The following is a 19448-nucleotide window of genomic DNA, read 5'->3' on the forward strand; positions in this document are numbered from 1 at the left end:
TTGTGTCGTTTTTCACACACACAATAAAGTCTCAATACGACTCACAAGAAGGTAAAAGAACTTAAAATAAATTTTCCCACGTAAATGGACCCGTGTCCGAACAATGATATGATCACTCTTCGTTAATATATTTATGACTTTTCGTTACGTTTACGTTCTGTCGCTCTAGGAAATTCCCATCTCCATGGTTGAAATCCGTCTCTAGTTTCCATTGCTGGTTAACAGGGGGCGACAACGCACCATGGTCGAGGCCTGGGCGCCGTACGTCTCTCCGCCCACGCTTTCTCCAGACCTGGACGCCGCCATTTTAGGATTAGTCGTAAGCAGAGGCTCTGTACGTATAGAGGGCGCCGCCATTTTGCTATCACCTATAACCGCGAGAAGAGCTTTCCGCTGTAGCTCCGCCCCTACCGCCCTGCCAGAGCTTCGCGGTGCCCGGCGTGAGGGATCCAGACGGTGGCGGGGAAGGATCATGATTCCTTGGTTGGCGCTTGCCCGGCGAGGGCTTTTGGGGGGCGGCTCGGGGTAAGAAATCGCAGGCCGGGGTGGAAAGGGCTGGGTTGGGCGGGTGGAAAGCTCTGGAGCTTCAGTTTGGGAGGGCTGCTGTTGGGGATGCCAGGCGGCTTGTCTCCCTTCAAGGCCCTTCTGCCTTTGAAGTCAGTAGGTAAGGCAGAAATCCAACAGGTGGAGCATCTGCCATCACTGGGCAGGCTGCTGTTGGGGGTGCCAGGCGGTTTGTCTCCCTTCAGAGCTCTTCTGCCTTTAAAATTTGCAGGGAAGGCAGAAATCCAACCGGTGGAGCTTTCACCCATGCTGGGGGACGTCTGTACCCGGTGATTCTATTAACGATTTGCAGTATCGTGGATGCACAAGCTAGTGGGAAAAAGTGGCGGAATAAGACTTGGGAAGATCCGGGTTCGAATCCCTACTCGGCCTTGCTCAGTGACCTCCACCCAGTCGCTCGTGTGCAATCTCTCAAGCAGGGATCTTGAGAGGCGACTTTTAGTCTGGGTTTGTGGCCCACCAGAAATAGCTGAGTACCACCACCGCAGTCACTTTGGGCACTGCTCCCCGGTTCAGAAGCCGTGGGGCCCCCTCTGCTTTAGTACAATAATGTGTTTATCTCAAGAACACGGGATGAGAGCCTCCTTTGGGCTTTATCAGCCTGACTGAGAGAGTAAAGTGATTCAGTTAAAGGATGGACCCATAGATCTGTGTGGGGAGAGCACTGCAGAAAGTCCCAGGTTCAGTCTCAGACATCTTCCATTAAAAACATCCTAGGTAGCAGGTTTGGGAAAATGCTCCTTACCCCAGCCTGTCTGGAACTACTGGCAGTAGCACACAGCATTTCAAAGACACTGAGAGAAACTGGGCTAGATGGGGCTCTTATGGTCTGAAAACCTGGTCAGTGGGAACACTACTTCCACCAGGTTATCCCAGATGACCGTGTTGGATACATAGCAGATTCATATGTTCATACAACTTTATTATTATTATTTATACCCCACTCATCTGGTTGGGTTTCCCCAGCCACTCTGGGCGGCTTCCAACAAAAGATTAAAAATACATTAAAACATCAGTCATTAAAAACTTCCCTAAACAGGGCTGCATCCAGATGTCTTCCAAATGTCAGATAGTTGTTAGTTTCTTTGACATCTGATGAGAGGGTGTTCCACAGGGTGGGTGTCATTACCAACTTCCTCCAACTTGGTGCCCTCCAGATGAACTACAACTGCCATCAGCCCCAGCCAGCAGTTGCAGTCCAAAACATCTGGAGGGCACCAAGTTAGGGATGGCTGGTAACTCACAACTTCTGCACATTCAGCTTTATGTGCTTGGCAAAAATAAAAGGGGCAAAAGGGGGCAGGCATCTGGAGGGGGGGGACGACTTTGGCAATCCCCGCCCCCATTGCATCCAATGTGTTCCAGCTATACACAAGTTTAGCTTTACGTGATATCCTTGGAACACAGCCTTTGCATAAGCTGAGAATTGTCTGTAGTTCAGTACAGTGGTACCTCGGGTTACATACGCTTCAGGTTACAGACTCCGCTAACCCAGAAATAGTACCTCGGGTTAAGAACTTTGCTTCAGGATGAGAACAGAAATCGTGCTCCGGCCACGCGGCGGCAGCAGGAGGCCCCATTAGCTAAAGTGGTGCATCAGGTTAAGAACAGTTTCAGGTTAAGTACTTAACCCGAGGTACCACTGTAGTATTTCAGACACACCTCTTTCCCTTCCAGATGCTACCAAATTTCTCGTGAGTTGGGGAAAAGGTGACAGAACCACTAATACTGTTTTGTTGTGTAGATAGGTAGACCGGGGATGAAGGTATTACAACCCAGGTCTTGTGAAGGACCACTTTGACCTATATAAACCTGCCCATACACTTGAGATCTTCCAAGGGTGCTTCTTCAGTGCCTGCCTTTTAGGATGGTGATCAAAGGAGATGGGCGCTACTCAGCAAGGGTCCTGAAACAATCATGGACTTTCCCCTTCAGCTGTGGCACTTGGGAGGCCTTTTGAACACCTTCCCCTTCATGGCTGCCTTTAATTGATATCCATCCATCGCTTGCATCTCCGGAGCAGATTCTCCTATTCTTCTGCTGCAACTTTTTATTAAGCACTCAACTCCGCTGTACTCTTTGTGAGGGCACCATTGCACTTACCAGCAGGTTAAAAAATACTATTAAACCCAATCAAATATTTTAAAGTCCCCAGAGCTGTGAGAGGCATTGGTTGGTTTTTTTGTTGGTTTGTTTTTTAGACTCCTCCCAGCTCTTCTGATGCCACAGGAATTGGTGGCTATTGCAGCAAGGCCGTTGGTTCACATGGAAACGCTTGCAATCTGCTGAAGCGATAGCAATCTCTTCCTCTCCATCCTGTTCAGCAAGGTTATAGATGAGCCCGTTTAATTAATTGCTAGGAGTGGTTGCACAATGTTGCGTGGTTGGACAAGGTCTGCAAATGAACTTCTTTTGTGGATGATATTCTTAATTGTATACGCTCTTCATAACATATGCTGTTGAAGTAGCAATACAGACGTGCAGTGAAAATGGCCCTCTTTCTATTGAAGTGACAATGCATGGGTTCCCCCCCACCCCCATCCCATTCATTCGAGGCATCCTTGAATTAAGAAGGTGTTTTCAATGAGTGGGTGTTAAAATACACAACTGATTGCCCTTTTTATTATTCTTGACTAGTATTTCAAGTGTTCTCTGGTTTTTAATTCCCTCTTTTGGTGCGCTGGAATGACAATCGTAAATGTCTTGCAAATGTATCAAACAATTCTGATGGCCTTTTGAAAAACACTTTTTTTGGGGGGGGAAGCCTTGTGAGGTGGGTCAGATTGAAAATCAACAGTGAGGCTTTGATCTATATATTTTCTCTCTATGTGGACCAATTGTTGATTTATTTACTACTTTTAAAAAACAAGAACAAACCCTTAAGCATCCTCCAAATCGTTCAGGGCAGTATATGTGAGTTTTCTTCTCTTACCCTCACTCCTTGTTTTATTCTCACAACCGCCCTGCATGGTAGATCATTTACAAGTACTTTCCTGCTCAATTGGACCAAGACAGCTATCAAATCCAGAATCCGATTCTCACAGTAGCCCCCCAGATGCCTGTAGGAAGTTCAGAAGCAGGACTTGAGTGTGGCATCGCTCTCCCCACTTGTGATTTCCAGCAGCAACTGGTATTCGGAGGCTTCACTGCATCTTGTGGGAGCGAGTCCCAGAGTTTAGCCCAGTGCTGCATGCAGAAGTACTTCATGCCTTTCTGTCCTGAATTATCCAACATTCAGCTTCGCTGGGCGGTCCCTAGGCTCTAGTATTATGCAATTAGGAGGAGGGGAGCAAAAATCCATCTATTTCCTTTCTTCACGCCACAAGAGAGTGTGATGGGCTTAGGCTACCCAGTGAGCGCAATTGCGGGACTTGAACCCTCCCACTGTGGCCTCCTGCATAGACAAAATGGCAGTATCCACACTCGGGAAGGATGCTTTGGCGAAATTGAGTGAGCTTCAGAAGTACAAAATAACTTGTGGAAGGAGGGAGATTGCTTGGTAGTCACAGAATACTCAGGGGTAGGGGAAAGAGAGGGGGGGCTAGAGGAGATGGAACAGAAGGGAACCTAGAAGGGGGAACATCCTGGAAAGGCATAGCTGGGCACCCTGAAAAGGAACACTCTGCACTGCAACATTTTTGTTGCAGGTACAAATTTTGCCTTTTAAAAGTGCCCCCGTCCTTTAAATCGAGTGACTATCAGCAGGTGGAATTTGATTGGCCAGTCCTGAAAATTAATTTTAAAAACTCCATCAGCCTACTGTGTTGTTGTTTTTTCAGTCACTGCTCTAGCTCTGCTAAGCTGCAACCTCCGGCTTCTCTCTCCTTATGGCAACTGCAGGGTTACCCTGTCTCGCGGTGTGCAGACAAGTATCCAGAGACTTCAAGGGCAAACTGGGGATTCCGCCAGCCCAGCTGCTGAAGAAGAGGCAGAAGCTGCGAACAACAGCGACTTCAGGTGAGGTGTCGTTTTGTGCGGTTTCGAAAAAAGGCATGAGGCACTGCTGTTGTGACATTCAGAGGGCCCAGTATCCTGTGACCCAAAGGGACCACCTTAAGGAACACGCAGAAACCATAGGAAATTTGAAAACAGATTTCTGGAGTCCCTTTCCAGAAGATCGCTTATTGATCTCGGCTCTTCTGGAGTTGCATCTTTCTGCCTGTGGTTGCAAACAGCCTTTAGAATTGTGTGAAATGCTTTGAAATTGTTTTGTTTGCAGCTTAGTCTCACATGTTTCAACTGAACTTCGGGGAGAGAGCCAGTGTGCACCCAGGAGGTCCCAGTTTGCACACACCCCTCTCCTCCTTCACCCAGTGTTTGTGGTCCTGGCAGTGACTTCACTCCTGCTGTGTGCCTGTTCTTCTTTTGTGTCCATGCAAAGACAGAGTGAAGGGACGCGGGTGGCGCTGTGGGTTAAACCACTGAGCCAAGGGCTTGCCAATCAGAAGGTCGGCGGTTCGAATCCCCGCGACAGGGTGAGCTCCCGTTGTTCAGTCCCAACTCCTGCCCACCTAGCAGTTTGAAAGCACGTCAAAGTGCAAGTAGAGAAATAGGTACCGCTCCGGCGGGAAGGTAAACGGCGTTTCTGTGCACTGCTCTGGTTTGCCAGAAGCGGTTTAGTCATGCTGGCCACATGACCCGGAAGCTGCACACCAGCTCCCTCAGCCAATAAAGCGAGATGAGCGCCGCAACCCCAGAGTCGGTCACGACTGGACCTAATGGTCAGGGGTCCCTTTACGTTTAAAGACAGAGTGAGGGCTAGGAGGACTGCCCTCACTCTGATTTGGCTTCAGGTGTCACTGTACTGCCAAGCCTCTGAACTTTGCAGTGTGATACAAAACCACACTGAGGGATGGTACCTATAGGATCCTTATACCAATTCAGAGCATTGGTCCATTTAGCTCAGTATTGTCTGCACTGACTTCCAGGATCTCATGCAAGGGGTGTTTCTGGCCCTACCTGGAGATATCGGGAATTGAACTTGGGGACTTCTGCATGCAGGGCAGACACCTTACGTCTGAGTTACGGTCCCTCCCCTAGATTTCCTGCCCTTTTTTTCTTTTCTTTTTTGTTGCATCTTCAGGTAAAGAAAAATAAAATAGCTGGCTCATATTTGGATATTGTCTCCACCACCACCACCTTGAATTTTAAAGGTGTGGCTAATTTGCAGGTGCAGCTTACAGGAAAAATCTCAAAGCAGTTTACAGCACATTAAAACGTCAAATAAACCAACCGAGAATAAAACAAATTCAAGCTTCAAGGAAAATATTTGAGATCCTTCTCTAAGTGACATTTTGCTTTCCCTATAAATTTTTTTAACCTACGTGATTTATATAGCTGCCCCGTAACAGAAGTACTGTAGGAAGCCAGTATGGTTCAGTGGTTAGAGTGTCAGACTAGGACCTGGGAGATCAGGGTTCATATCCCCACTCAGTCATGATGCTCAAAGGGTAACTTGGGGCCAGTCACAGCCTCTTAGCCTAGCTCACAGGGTCATTGCAGGGATTAACTGTGGAGGGGGTGTACTCCTTGGAGAAAAAGATGGGCTGTAAATGCAATATATAAGCTCTTCTGCTTGCCTGTTTAAGAAAGCTGGAGGCTGCAGCCAGATAGAGATGTCAGTCGCTAATCTGGCATCCAGAGATCTCCACAAGGTCGCAATTGGACCCATGCCAGTCACAGAAACGCACCTGGCGCCTGGCTAATTTCTAACGCTGAGTGAGGGGGCCTCTGAGCCATCCGTGAATGAGTTAATGAAATTAGGGTGGGGGAGATGCCTGCTTAGTCCCAATTTAATTTTACTAAATCTGAGCATCTTAAAGGTAGGAGAATGGGCAAGGTGAAGCAAGAGTAAGCCAAGTGTACTGTTTGCTGTTAAGACTTCTTAAACCTCCCCAGGCCGCACAGAGGTTCTTTTCTGAATGCCCAGACCGTGTTAAGCTTTGCATCAAAACTTCACATTCTCCCTTCCCATTTTACTTTTCAGCTTTTACCCTCCGGCACCAGGGAAAGGGAGCGCTCTGCGGTGGGATGGGAAGAAGTTTGAAGAGATCCCAATAGCTCACATCAAAGCTACATATAACAAGTAAGTGGCGAGTTTCTCCATCTGTGGTGGATTTGCCCCAAGTGTGGAGTTTGGGGTGGGGATCTGTCCCCTTTTAGCGATGGGGCTGAATAAAGACAACATGGAAATGTCTGAGGTGAGAGCCAACCTGACTTAACTGTGGATTGTTTCACACAACGTTTTGCAAAACAAAATATCAAATGGGGCCTAGGTTTATACATGCCATTAAGGTTCTATATGACGCGGGAGGCACTGTGGTGTAAACCACAGAGCCTAGGGCTTGCCGATCAGAAGGTCGGCGGTTCAAATCCCCACAATGGTGTGAGCTCCCGTTGCTCGGTCCCTGCTCCTGCCAACCTAGCAGCTCAAAAGTACAAAGTGCAAGTAGATAAATAGGTACCACTCCGGTGGGAAGGTAAACGGCGTTTCCGTGCACTGCTCTGGTTCGCCAGAAGCAGCTTAGTCATGCTGGCCGCATGACCCGGAAGTTGTCTGCGGACTAACACCGGCTCACTCGGCCTATAGAGCGAGATGAGCAGGCAACCCCAGAGTTGTCCACGACTGGACCTAATAGTCAGGGGTACCTTTACCTTTGAGGTTCTATATAAAGAAAATTATGCACTGGTTTGCACTAATTCCTGTAATTCTGTGAGACTCATGAGCAGGACTAAAGAGGGATGCCCCCATCTCCTTCCCCCCCAATTATTTGCTGTATGTTTAGAACCATTGGCTGTAGCCCTCTGTAATATTAAAAATCTACAAGGATATTGAATTACAGCTCAAATTAAAGCATGTATGAGACTGGAGTTATTATTGAATATGACTTTGTTTGGCAGACATTCAAGGGTTAAGTATATGACGGTCATACTGAAAGCTGACTGGTAACGTCTTTACAATCTTCAGCCATCTCTCTGTAAAAGCATAACGCTTTGGGGAAGAGAAGGGAGGGAGGGTCACAATTTTTATCGGTGTGTTTCATGATGTTATTGTATTTGTTGTATCTCTTTATCCTTAAACTTAATAATGATTTTATTTTTTATACCTCGTCCATCTGGATGCGTTTCCCCAGTCACTCTGGGCGGCTCCCAACATAATTAAAAGCACAATAGAACATCAAACATTAAAAACTTCCCTAAACAGGGCTGCCTTCAGATGTCTTCTGAAAAGCAGATAGTTGTTTATTTCCTTGTCATCTGATTGGAGGGCGCTCCACAGGGCGGGCGCCACCACCGAAAAGGCCCTCCTCTGCCTGGTTCCCTGCAACCTCACTTCTTGCAGCGAGGGAACCGCCAGAAGGCCCTCGGAGCTGGACCTCAGTGTCTGGGCTGAACGATGGGGGTGGAGACGCTCCTTCAGGTGTATGACAAAGGGGGTGGAGCAGTTTCCGCTGTGAGGTTACAGCATTTGGGATTTTTTAGTCTAGAGAAAAGGCAAGCGAGGAGTGACGTGACGGAAGTGTGGAAACCATACCCTCTTCTCTTCCCTCCTTGCAGCACTCACATCCTGATCACCTCGCATGAGAACGTCGCCTTGACCCTGTCAACCTGCGGTAGCGAAGGGTTCAAGAGCGCCAGGAAGGCCACCGCCATTGCAGCACAGACCACGGGGATCGCAGTAGCAGCTGTGAGTGAAATCCAAGTCACGGCACCCCTGGAGGCAAAGGTTTTCCCCAGGGGGAAGGGCGAGGGCCAGTTTTCCCGCTTGGACGGATCTTCTTGACGCAGGCGGGGAATCCCAGTGTGTTGGGATTCCCAGTGTGTGTGCACAGAGCTCCTCGCTTGCATCCTGCACCTAGATGATGACCACAAAACTCTTTGCACATTTAAATATATGCTAGTATTTTTATTAGATGTTAAACTTACTGGTCACTTGTCACCCAAAGATTCTCCAAGTGACATTGAAAAAAATATGCATAAATACAGTGGTACCTCGGTTTTCGGACATCTCCATTGACGAACATTTCGGTTTTCGAACACCATAGACCCGGAAGTAAATGCTTTGGTTTTCGAACACACCTCGGAAGTCGAACAGGAAACACAGCTTCCGCTGAGTGCAAGATCCTGAGGCCTAGCTGTCAGTTATTGAGTTTTGGGGTTTTGACCGTTTCAAACTCGGACGGTCTTCCGGAACGGATTACGTTTGAAAACTGAGGTACCACTGTACATTGTACTGTAGAAAAAGGGAAGGAGGGGGTCATATAACACGTTAATGTTTGAAGGAACGTATGAGGGGGGCAGCCCCCCAATAACAGTGATAGAAAACACTGGCAGCACGCCTCCAAGAAACAAAACAATATTCCCACCCAGTAACCAGCAGATAATAATAATAAAAAACCCACCTCCATTAGCTTGTCAACCTGTGATTTTGATATTGAAATCTTCCCCTCTCCACCCAGAAGACATTGGAGCCCTCAATTCTCAGCAAGATCTTGATCACAAAGATGTTTGCACAAGCAATAGAAAACATGCCGTTGGTTCAGTGGCAAACCCAGGCTTGTGGCTGCATAGTGTAAAAGGAAATATCTGAGTACAGCACTAAAGCCAGTGAGAAAAGGGCTGCAGGGATCACTCTCCTTGAAACAGAGCCCCCTTCTTATTTGGGGGCTCGTTCCCTCACTTGATTGACTCATTAACCCATTTAGTTTTGCACATTCTTTCAAGATGGAAATTGGTTTTCTCCTACATCTAGTTCAGTCCAGAGTGCTTGTGAAGAGCTTCTGCACAGAGATGATGGATGTGTATTGTCAGTTCCTGGTGTCCCAAGGGTCTTGCTAACAGCTTTCTGGGTGTTGGTGTATGTTTTAAGTGGGCTCGTAAAGCGGGAATGAGCGTTATAAAGGGAAAAGGTTCAGTGTGCCCTGAAACGGGTGGCTTATATTGAGCACTGGTCCTGCTCATTGAAATCAATGGGCCTAAGTCAGCCACATTCATTAAATTCAGTGGGCTTACTCTGAGTAGGACAAACATGTGACTATCACCCTAATTATTTATTTCTAAGATTTGTCTTTACAGTATTGCTGTAGAAGAAAAGACCACTAAAATAGCCACTAGATGGCAACCTTCCCATATTATATTCAGGGCATCCCATATTCTCTCTAGAAAGTTGCCAGTAGCCAGTTTGGAAGTAGGAGACATTGAACAGCGCCGCCAGTGTGGTAGGATTAAATGCCCTAGAACGGAACATTTCAGTTTTGCAAATGTAGCAAGTTCTCTCACATTACAAGGCCATAATTCTCGTCTGCAGCCTGCTTCTTCTCTCTTTTTTTGCCTCTTAATTCATAGAATCATAGAACTGTAGTGTTGGAAGGGGCCCGAAGCATCATCCAGTCCTATTCCCTACAGTTCCCTTCCTCCCAGAATCCCCTTTTCCCTTTAACGCAATATGGCTGATAGAGAGGAAACCACTACCACTTAGAGCCTATTTGCACAAGTCCCGTCGGTACCTCTGCAACTGCAAAGCTCTTTTCCTGCGGTTTCCTATCCATCACCATTAGATTAGAAAAAGATACAGTGGTACCTCGGGTTACAGACGCTTCAGGTTACATACACTTCAGGTTACAGACTCCGCTAACCCAGAAATAGTACCTCAGGTTAAGAACTTTGCTTCAGGATGAGAACAGAAATCGCGCGGCGGCAGCAGGAGGCCCCATTAGCTAAAGTCGTGCTTCAGGTTAAGAATGGTTTCAGGTTAAGAACGGACCTCCGGAACGAATTAAGTACGTAACCAGAGGTACCACTGTAATTCCCTTGTCTGTGGTTTCTTAGAACAGGCCAAGGGCCCATCTAGTCGAGCATTCTGGCCTCTAAGGGGCCGGCAAGATGCCTCTGGGATGCTCACAAACAGAACTTCGAAGGCGTCATCCCTTTTCCCACCTTCAGTACCCAACCACTCTTACTCAGAGGCAATATGGTCTCCGACAGAGGAGGTACAACATGGCCATTGTGGTTTACTAGCTGTCGATAGCCTCCATGAATTTGTCTACTCTTCTAAAGCCATCCGAGGTGTTGGCAATTCCTGCCTCTTGTAGCAGTGAGTTCCACAGCTCAACTGTGTGAAGAAAGATTCGCTTGCCTTCCTCCTGCCAATGTTCTGCTTTGTTGAATGGCTCCGGAATGTAACATTACCAAAGAGGGAGGAGAACTACTTCTTATCTACTTGGTTCTCAACATCCCATTGTCTTATCACGTTGCTCCTCACCCACCGTTTTTCCTAAGCTGAAAAGGGTTGTAACCTTCTTTCGGATGGCAGCTGCTTTCCTAAGCCACATTTGTTGTGATTCTCAGTTTTATGCAACTCCAAAAAGCTTCCTTGCAGTCAAGATCTAGCCACTCTGCTCTCTCTCCCTCTTCACCACCAAGCAGCTGCTCAGTTGCTGACTTCCAATTCTTCCTAAATAAATCATTAATCCATTGTGCCGTAGTGGTTAGAGCATTGGACCCGGACCCGGGTGACCAGGGTTCGAATCCCCACCAAAGTCATAAAGCTCATTGGGAGATTTGCTCTCAGCCTCGCAGACCTCGCAAGGCTGTTGGAAGGTTAAAACAGAGGAGGAGGAGAACGAAGCACTGCACCTTGAGCATTTTGGAGGAAAGGCAAATAAGTATGTAAATAAATATATAGAAAGAAATATGACCATCAAAATGACAGACACAATCCTAATAAAAAAATTCCTTCCAGTAGCACCTTAAAGACCAACCAAGTTAGTTCTTAGTTAGTTGGTCTTTAAGGTGCTACTGGAAGGAATTTTTTTTATTTTGACTATGGCAGACCAACACGGCTACCTATCTGTAACTAGAAACAATCCTAAAATTGTTTGCTTTCCACCACCCCCTCAACCATAGAATTTTCCCCCTTCATCATTCCTGATATGGAGAGAGCTCTACTCGCAAGCCACTGTATTCTAGGGGCATGTTGATAATAATAATTATATACTATTATTATAGTATTTCAGGTACTGATCCTAAACAGGAAGGGTTGTCTCTAGGAGGTTGCCCACCTCAAGCTCATGCTCTTGCTGTAAGCCTGAGGGACTGTCTTCGTATAGATTTAGTAAGCTGCTCCGGTGGGGGGGGGGGCTGATTTTTGGCTCAAGCACAATGTGAAGATGCTTAAAAACCATCCAGGCAAGACACAGGCCAACCTGGCCCCATCCACTGACCAGATAAGGAGCAGCTTGCTTTCCTCTTCCCTCCCTGTTCCATTTTCCTTTGATGAGGTGTCTATGAGAGCATGACCTTGCTGTCAGGGACAGTCTTTATATATACAGCGCTCAGAAAATGTCAGGTGCTTGAGAACTGTTTAATAACAACAGCAAACGTGGAGACCGAACATGGGGGTGGCTCTTTGGCTAAATGTGCAAAACGTCTTTGTTTTCCCCACCCAGAAAGCATCGGCGAAGGGTGTGTCCCACGTCCGAGTTGTGGTGAAAGGCCTAGGACCTGGCCGCCTGGTAAGTGCCTGCGTTTCCTTACTGAGGATTCTCGTTGGTCCTGCTGTGCTCATTGAAATTAATGGACATTAAAAGCTTAAGTCCATTCTATTTTAATCCACCCTGGGTGCTGTTGGTGCAGATGGCACATGACAGGGTGGCAAAATAGAAGAAGGCAAGTCTCTGCCCCTGCCCCCAAGGAACACACAGCCTTTTACATTTTGAAAGCAGGAGAGATGCAAAATGAAAAGGTAGAAGCAGAAACAAATGTGGGGGGCGGACATTAGCTGATTGTTTCAGTTGGTGGTGAGGACCAGTGGGGATTGTCAAGAACTTATATGGCTCAAGACACAGTTCTAGGGTGAAACTTTCCTTAAAACGTGCCTTTGCTAATTTATATGCATAGGTGACTCTGGGAAATGAAGGGTCAAGCAATTTTTCCATTGAGAAACTGACCTGTGGCAAAGGAAGTAGCCTCAATTTGGAGTCTTGTTTCTGCCTGAACTTGCTGGCCACTGAGCCTCCCCATCTCTCCTTAGCTGCTGTTCATTCTCCCTGGGGCACCTTCCTTATAAATCTTTAGGCGCCAGGCAAAAGCATTCCTCTTCAACCAGGCCTTCAGCTGATTAATATTCTACAGCCTTTAAAATGTGGTTTGGGGGGGGGTATTGTAAGGGACGCGGGTGGCGCTGTGGGTTAAACCACAGAGCCTAGGACTTGCCGATCAGAAGGTCGGTGGTTCAAATCCCTGCGACGGGGTGAGCTCCCGTTGCTCGGTCCCTGCTCCTGCTAACCTAGCAGTTTGAAAGCATGTCAAAGTGCAAGTAGATAAATAGGTATCACTCCGGCAGGAAGTGAGGCTGGGAGAACCGCTGCCAGTCAGTGTGTAGACCCAGGATTCCCCAACCCCATGCCCTCCGTCTGTTGTGGACTACAGTTCTTATCATCCCCAGGCAGTATGTCCAGTGGTCAGGGATGGTGGAAGGTCTGGAAAGCCTGATTTTGACAATAAAGTGGTCTGATTCCATATAAGGCCCAATCAGCACTCCGCTTTAAACAATCATGGCTTCCCTCCCAAAGAACCCTGGGAAGTGTAGTTTGTTAAGAGTTGTTAAGACGCCTCCTTCTTCTCACGGAGCTGAGTTCCTAGGGAACTCTTGAGAATTAGAGCTCCGAGAGGGGAGCAGGGGGGTCTCCTGGCAACTCTCAGAACCTTTAACAAACGGAATTTTGAGGGGAAGCCATGATTGCTAAATTGGAAACCACAGTGTGTTTCTTTTTTAAAAGGTATAGTGCCGATGGGGCCTGAGTCAGCTTCTCTTCATCTTCCTATGCAGGAAGCTAAATGTTGTGTTGTCTGAAGGGTGGAAAAAACACTCCTCTCTCTATCTCTCTTTCAGGCAGCCATCAAAGGACTTACCATGGGTGGCTTGGAGGTGATTTCCATCACAGATGACACCCCAATCCCACACAATGGCTGCCGGCCTCGAAAGGCACGAAGGCTGTGAACCAGGAGCAGAGAGTCGAAAAGAGAGACTGTGTTTGGGGCTCGTGCTTCTGATGCGCCTCCTGTAGCCATCTTGAGGGGGCAGCGCTACCTGCCCCTCATTCCTCTGTCAAAATGGAGATGGCCTTGAGCTTAGCCCAGTCACAGAACAAGCAAGCGGCTGTTTTTATCATCCAAACAAGTCTTGCCTATAAAATCTGTAGGTTAAAGTTGCCGCCTCTAAATGTCTCCTTTCTCAGGCTGCCACATTTTTATTTTACTCTATTTTCTCTCTGGAATTCCCCAGGAAGAGGGATTGATGACCAAGCCACTCTTGTCACTTGCTGTTCTGTGAAGGAAACAGGGGGTCATATCCCTACGTTTTAAAGCCCACGGCTTCACCCCCAAAGAATCCTGGGAAGTGTAGTTTGCCCCTTCTCAGAGGTGCAGTTCCCAGAACCTTTAGCAAACTACATTTCCCAGGATTCTTTGGGGGTGAAGCAGTGTGTTTTAAATGTCTAATGTGGAGGAGAGTCTCTTGTCCAAAGAAGACCGGAAGGAGGTAGGGCTGTTCCTGGAACTTCTCAGGGAATTGGAGTGGGTGGGTGTGACAGCATGCCACAATTTGTTTCCCTACACCCTGCCACGCAGCTTGGAAGGTGGGTTGCTCCCAGTCCCCCCTCCCCAGTTCCCCAGTTTAAACAGCCCTGTTATCTGTTCCCGATAACCTCGCAGCTGCGACCCACAAATGTTGACCATTGCAGCTGGGAGGTTGGCTGATTACTCAAAGCCAGCCTTGCAAGAAAGCTGAGCAGAGCCGATGCTTATAGTTAATGAACAGCCAGCAAACATACTTTGTTTTGTCATGAGCGCTAATGGGGCGTAGATTGCTCCCCTTCGGTCCAGCTGCCAGCTCCAAAGTGAATGTTGTTGTGTCTGACTCCCTCCCCTTGATGCCATTATTTTTCCTTCTTTGGTTCCTAATGTTGTAATCAACTCTGCTCTTCTTTAAAAGAAAGGGTGCCATGGCAACCAGGCAGCCATTTTAACTCCTGACTGCCCTTGTTATGCATTGCTGGAAAAAAAGACTCTTTTCCCTCCCTCCCCAACTTTTCTTGCTTCTCTTTTTTTATTTATTTGTGTTTGCAAAGAGGAGAAGGATTGGAATCAATTTGTTTTGCTTTAAGGCAGGTACAGAGATGGGGTTTGGATTTGAACCGGTTAGGAAGAATGCAAAATGAGCGCAGTGGCCCACCCAGTCAGGACCGCAATATCACAAGGACCAGCTCCCCCCATATGAACAGATCTGGACCCTGCAGTCATTATCTGAGGCCCTTCTTGATGTGCCTCCTCTGCGACAGGGTCTGGAGCACAGCAACACGAGAACAGGCCTTCTTGGTGGTAGCTCCCCGCTTGTAGAATGCTCTTCCCAGGAAGGCCTGTGTGGTGCCTTCATTACATCTCTCTAGGCACCAGGCAAAAACATTTCTCTAAAACCAGGCCTTTGGCTGATTCAACAAGACCTCCTGCACCCACGATATGAAACCTAAGTTGCCTACAGGGGTGCTTGTCAAAATTTGAACGCAGTTCTATTCCTGAAAACAACCCAAGTGTCTTTGGGCTCCTTAAAAGACATATATACACATCTGTGGGAAGAAGGCAGCAATTGTAAGAAGTGAGGTTGGAGATGCAGAAAAATACAGTGATAATCTTGCACTTAACAGAAATAATTCATAGAATGGTACACAGAATTCCTGGCATTGGAAAGCCAATTAACACACAACATAGGCTAAAAAAAAATTATTTATTTTTTGTTCTATCCAGAGCTTTTTTTGCAGCTCAGGTGGGCGCCATTGCCATTATAAGAGAACAAGGGAGCCATTCATGATGAGTTTTGGCAGCGGAAGTTTGTTGCAGAATAGGATGCGCAAGCTGGTTGCCTTTGAATCTGTTCCACAATAGCACAACTTCCTGTAATGAGTTTCTGCTAGCACAGCTGTCACACTGGATTCCTCTGTTGCACGACATCAAAAGGTGTCCTGCCACAAGTGGACAGAAAACCCAAGTTTCTCTTCAATCCGCTAGCATCGAAACACCACACCTTTTTCAGAGGTTAACGTGTGAACATCCCCAAGATGCAGCCCTTCAACTTTCCCCTTGTAAAATAGTACTGTTAACATTTGTGTAAGCCGCAAAGCTCGGCCTGGCAAGTCAGCCTGTCTCAGTGAGGAATGTGGCCCATTATTGCCTGGGAGCAATCTGGTGCCTGCCCTTCTATACATTTGTGTTTGCTTTGCTCTTCAGATCCTTCTGCATCTCTCGCTTGGGCAAAGGCGGGCTTGTTACCTTTCCAGCTGCCCATTAGGCCAGGGAAATGTAACATCTTGACATGTTTGCTTCCTTGCAGATCCTCCAGCTCAGCATAATCTCCAGTAGGGGTTTGTAAACATCGGCCTCTCTGCCTTTGTCTTTCAGACTTAGTGGGGTATCTTGTGACTCCATGGCAGCGCTATGGCTAACAAAGATGAGCTCCTGAGAACTTTCCTATACTGTACTCTGGAACTGGCTATAGCTAAAGAACATCCTTTTTTTTTCTCCTAGCCCTTATGCTGCTGTCAAATTCCCCCTCCCTTTTTTGAAAACTAACCCTATTTTGGGATTCACTCACATTAAGTTGAACTTTTGGTTCAGTACTAATTTGAAGTAGCTTTGCAAACTGCAGTTTGTTGTGATCACCAAGGTGTGGTGCGACATTTTCAACTGTCAAAGTGTCCTGACAGACATTGTCTTGCCGCAAAAAGCCACTGTAGAGCTGGAAATAGTACGTGAATTGAAAAGCAATGAGGAAGCGCAGTCTAAACCATGCTTTGCCTGTTGTACTTTTGGAAGCGCAGACCATGGTTCTTCTAAACCAGGCATCCCCAAACTCGTCCAGCCAGATGTTTTGGGACTACAACTCCCATCATCCCTAGCTAACAGGACCAGTGGTCAGGGATGATGGGAATTGTAGTCCCAAAACATCTGGAGGGCCAAGTTTGGGGGTGCCTGTTCTAAACTATGGTTTGCACAAACTATGGCTTAGCAGGCTGTCTGAACTTTGCCTCTGCCATTAAGCCATGAAGAAGGACCTGAGTTAAGCCTGCCACCAACATCCCTAAAGTTTTTTTAATGTAGTTTGCAAAAGTGTTCTTTTGCTGTTTGATCTTTTCCACTCAGCCTTCTTTGAACTACTCTCACTGGCTGCTCAACTTGTTGATGGCGGGGGGGGGGGGACCCTACATAATCAATAATCAACTTGATTTGCCTCACCAGGTTGTTTTGCGAGAAAGGGTGTGGTATAAAATAAATAATACCTATTAAGTAAAATTGAGGAGGAAATATGAAAGGGGAAAATAATTGTGCCAAGTCAATCAGCAATAGTTTTCTTTTAAAAATAAAATCAAAGCTAGTTGTCATTCTTCCCTTATTTGAGATTTTGAACCCCTCCCCTCCCCGCCAAAAGCATCTCCGCTTCCCTTTCTGTCAGTGAAATGTGTCAGGTGTTAAGTTCTGGTGCCTATTCAAATTTTCAATTACAGAGTTAATTAAAGGTTAGTGCCTTTAAATACCTGGCAGCACTAACTACAGCAGGTGGGGGAGAGGGCGACGCTGGGAAGGAATGAGGACAGATTGCAAAAATGAACTGAAGTTTCAGGAGAGTTCTTTGGAAAGGGCTGCTCTCTATGCAGGTTTGGCCAAGGAGGAAAATACGGCAGCTTCTACGTGAAAATATTTGGATCGCTTTGTCCTCCTGGATCACATCGGAGTTCCATCTAGTTCAAATGTTTTGGGACTGGAAAACGCTTCGGAATATAAATACTGACCAGTGACACCCAAAACTTTGAAAATGTTTTAGAGAAATTAACACAAAAGCTAAGGTCACTAAGGGCTGACCAGGAGGCAAAAGATGAAGGACCCGTTTGAGAAAATATGGGAAGCATTTATGGATTACACAAATGTAAAAGATGCCTGCCTCCCCCCCAATGTATTCTGGATTGTGGATCTTTTGAGTTATTTTCTCTCTAAGGAAAAATGAATGGTTAATCAGTTTGTATAGTCACTGAGATTTTTAAAAAACCTGTTAATAGTCACCTTTTTGTTTTATCCTTCGTATTTTTTTTTAAAAAAATTTAATATAAATCTGTTTTCAAAAAATAAAAGCACGTTTTGTTCCCCAACTGCACCCAATAGACTGCAAAAGGGATGCAGGTGGCGCTGTGGTCTAAACCACTGAGCCTCTGGGGCTTGCCAATCAGAAGGTTGATGGTTCGAATCCCCGCAACGGGGTGAGCTCCTGTTGCTCGGTCCCAGCTCCTGCCAACCTAGCTGTTTGAAAGCACGCCAGTGCAAGTAGATAAATAGATACAGCTGTGGCAGGAAGGTAAATGGCATTTCCATGCGCTCTGGTTTCCGTCACTGTCCCGTTGCACCAGAAGCAGTTTAGTCATGCTGGCCACATGACCTGGAAAGCTGTGGACAAACGCCAGCTCCCTTAGCCTGAAAGCAGGATGAGCGCCACAACCCCATAGTCGCCTTTGACTGGACTTAACTGTCCGTGGGTCCTTTACCTTTTGCACCCAATAGTTGGACATTCTCAAAGGTAAGGTGCTTCCATTGGCCGATTTCGCCAAATCTGTCATTTGGAGCTGAGATGTCTTTGTGGCAGGGAGGCGAGGGAAGCAAGTTCCCTGGAACTGTGTCACGCCTGTCCGATGGGATATGAGTAATGCAACAAAGGAGGCAGCCTTTTATCCCAGTCAAACCATGGCTCCCTCTAGCTCAGCACTGGCTCTGCTGACTGGCAGTGGCTTTCCAGGGTTATAGGTTGCCAGCCCTATATGGAGATGCCACGAGGGATTGAAGCAGGGAAACCTCTGCATGCCAGAGCGACTGTGTTTCTGAAGGGACAGGTTGGTCTGCTGAACATGATCTTCCCGACAGGCAGGAGGTGCTCGCATCTCATGGCCCTCCGTCCGTTCTGACTTGCAGCAGAGTGCATCTCCTTTTGATTCAAGAACACAGACTAGCCGTTCAAAAAATATTTGAGGAGAGTGCAATGGTGGCTCTGTGAGAGGTGTAGCCTGGGGAGAAGGCAAGGGACCGGCTTGAGATCTTGAGGGCCAGATAGAGAGGCCTGAAGGGCCACTTTCATGTCCTGGGCCTGCGTTATTTTCAGGAGGGTGGTACAGGGTTGAGGACCCCTCCCCAGCACTACTTCTCCAAAATTGAAGGCCCCTGTGGCTGCTTAGAAAAACACATTCAAAATCTCCAGAGGAGCAACTGCACAGCTCCCATATCTCGTCGTTTTCAACCCTGCACAGGATGCACAATATTTTGGTCCTCTTGTGTCCCGTTCTGGGAATGTAAGCTGTTTGGGGCAAGAGACCCATTGTCCTGATGTACCTCGGTCAAAATGGTGGCGCGGTGCAAATCACAACAAACGTTCAACCTTCGGGAGTCGCTTCCGATTGCTTTCCACAAGCCCAGGTGGCATTTATTCACCCGGCTCGCCTTTCCACATTCCTTAAACACATTTTTCGCAGGGCAAAGAAGATCAAGGGCCCTTCAGTTGTTGTTTCTGTACTTTGGCCACCCTCTCCACTCTCTGCAAGACACCCTGGCTTTAATTGGCGTACTCTTTCCATCTCTGGAGCTGCTAGGGTGCTTTTGTTATCGAGCCGGCTAAAAGCCTCCAAGAGGCCTTGCCCTGATGGAGGAGTTTGGTAAAGGAGGCAGATGGAAGAAGCAGGCAGCTTCCTTCGTTCCTTGGAAGCACTGAACGGGGAGGGCAGTCTCTACTACAGACAGACCCTCCAAGTGTCCCAATTTTCCAGGGACAGCCCAGAATTACAGAAGTCGTCCTGGTT

At 47.2% G+C, this 19448-nt stretch overlaps 1 protein-coding gene across 1 annotated transcript; it reads left to right on the top strand.

Annotated features, from left to right (window-relative positions):
- Positions 1 to 215: 215 nt before the first annotated feature.
- MRPS11 (mitochondrial ribosomal protein S11) lies at positions 216 to 13772 on the top strand. Its single transcript, XM_083475252.1, has 6 exons — positions 216 to 525; positions 4405 to 4521; positions 6551 to 6649; positions 8122 to 8251; positions 12012 to 12077; positions 13457 to 13772. The coding sequence occupies exons 1-6, from the start codon at positions 242 to 244 to the stop codon at positions 13562 to 13564; spliced, it is 804 nt and encodes a 267-aa protein (XP_083331378.1). The 5' UTR covers positions 216 to 241; the 3' UTR covers positions 13565 to 13772.
- Positions 13773 to 19448: the final 5676 nt, after the last annotated feature.

The sequence above is a fragment of the Podarcis liolepis genome (genome assembly GCF_965112155.1).
Source record: "Podarcis liolepis genome assembly, chromosome: 14".
In the NCBI taxonomy this organism is placed as follows: Eukaryota; Metazoa; Chordata; class Lepidosauria; order Squamata; family Lacertidae; genus Podarcis; species Podarcis liolepis.

What these genes read in the sequence shown, in the direction of transcription:
- MRPS11 (XM_083475252.1), top strand. Translation starts at nt 242, where the DNA reads ATGGTCGAGGCCTGGGCGCCGTACGTCTCTCCGCCCACGCTTTCTCCA. An exon ending in CTTTTGGGGGGCGGCTCGGG is followed by an intron (nt 526 to 4,404) that starts GTAAGAAATCGC and finishes TGGCAACTGCAG; the next exon opens with GGTTACCCTGTCTCGCGGTG. An exon ending in CGGGGATCGCAGTAGCAGCT is followed by an intron (nt 8,252 to 12,011) that starts GTGAGTGAAATC and finishes TTCCCCACCCAG; the next exon opens with AAAGCATCGGCGAAGGGTGT.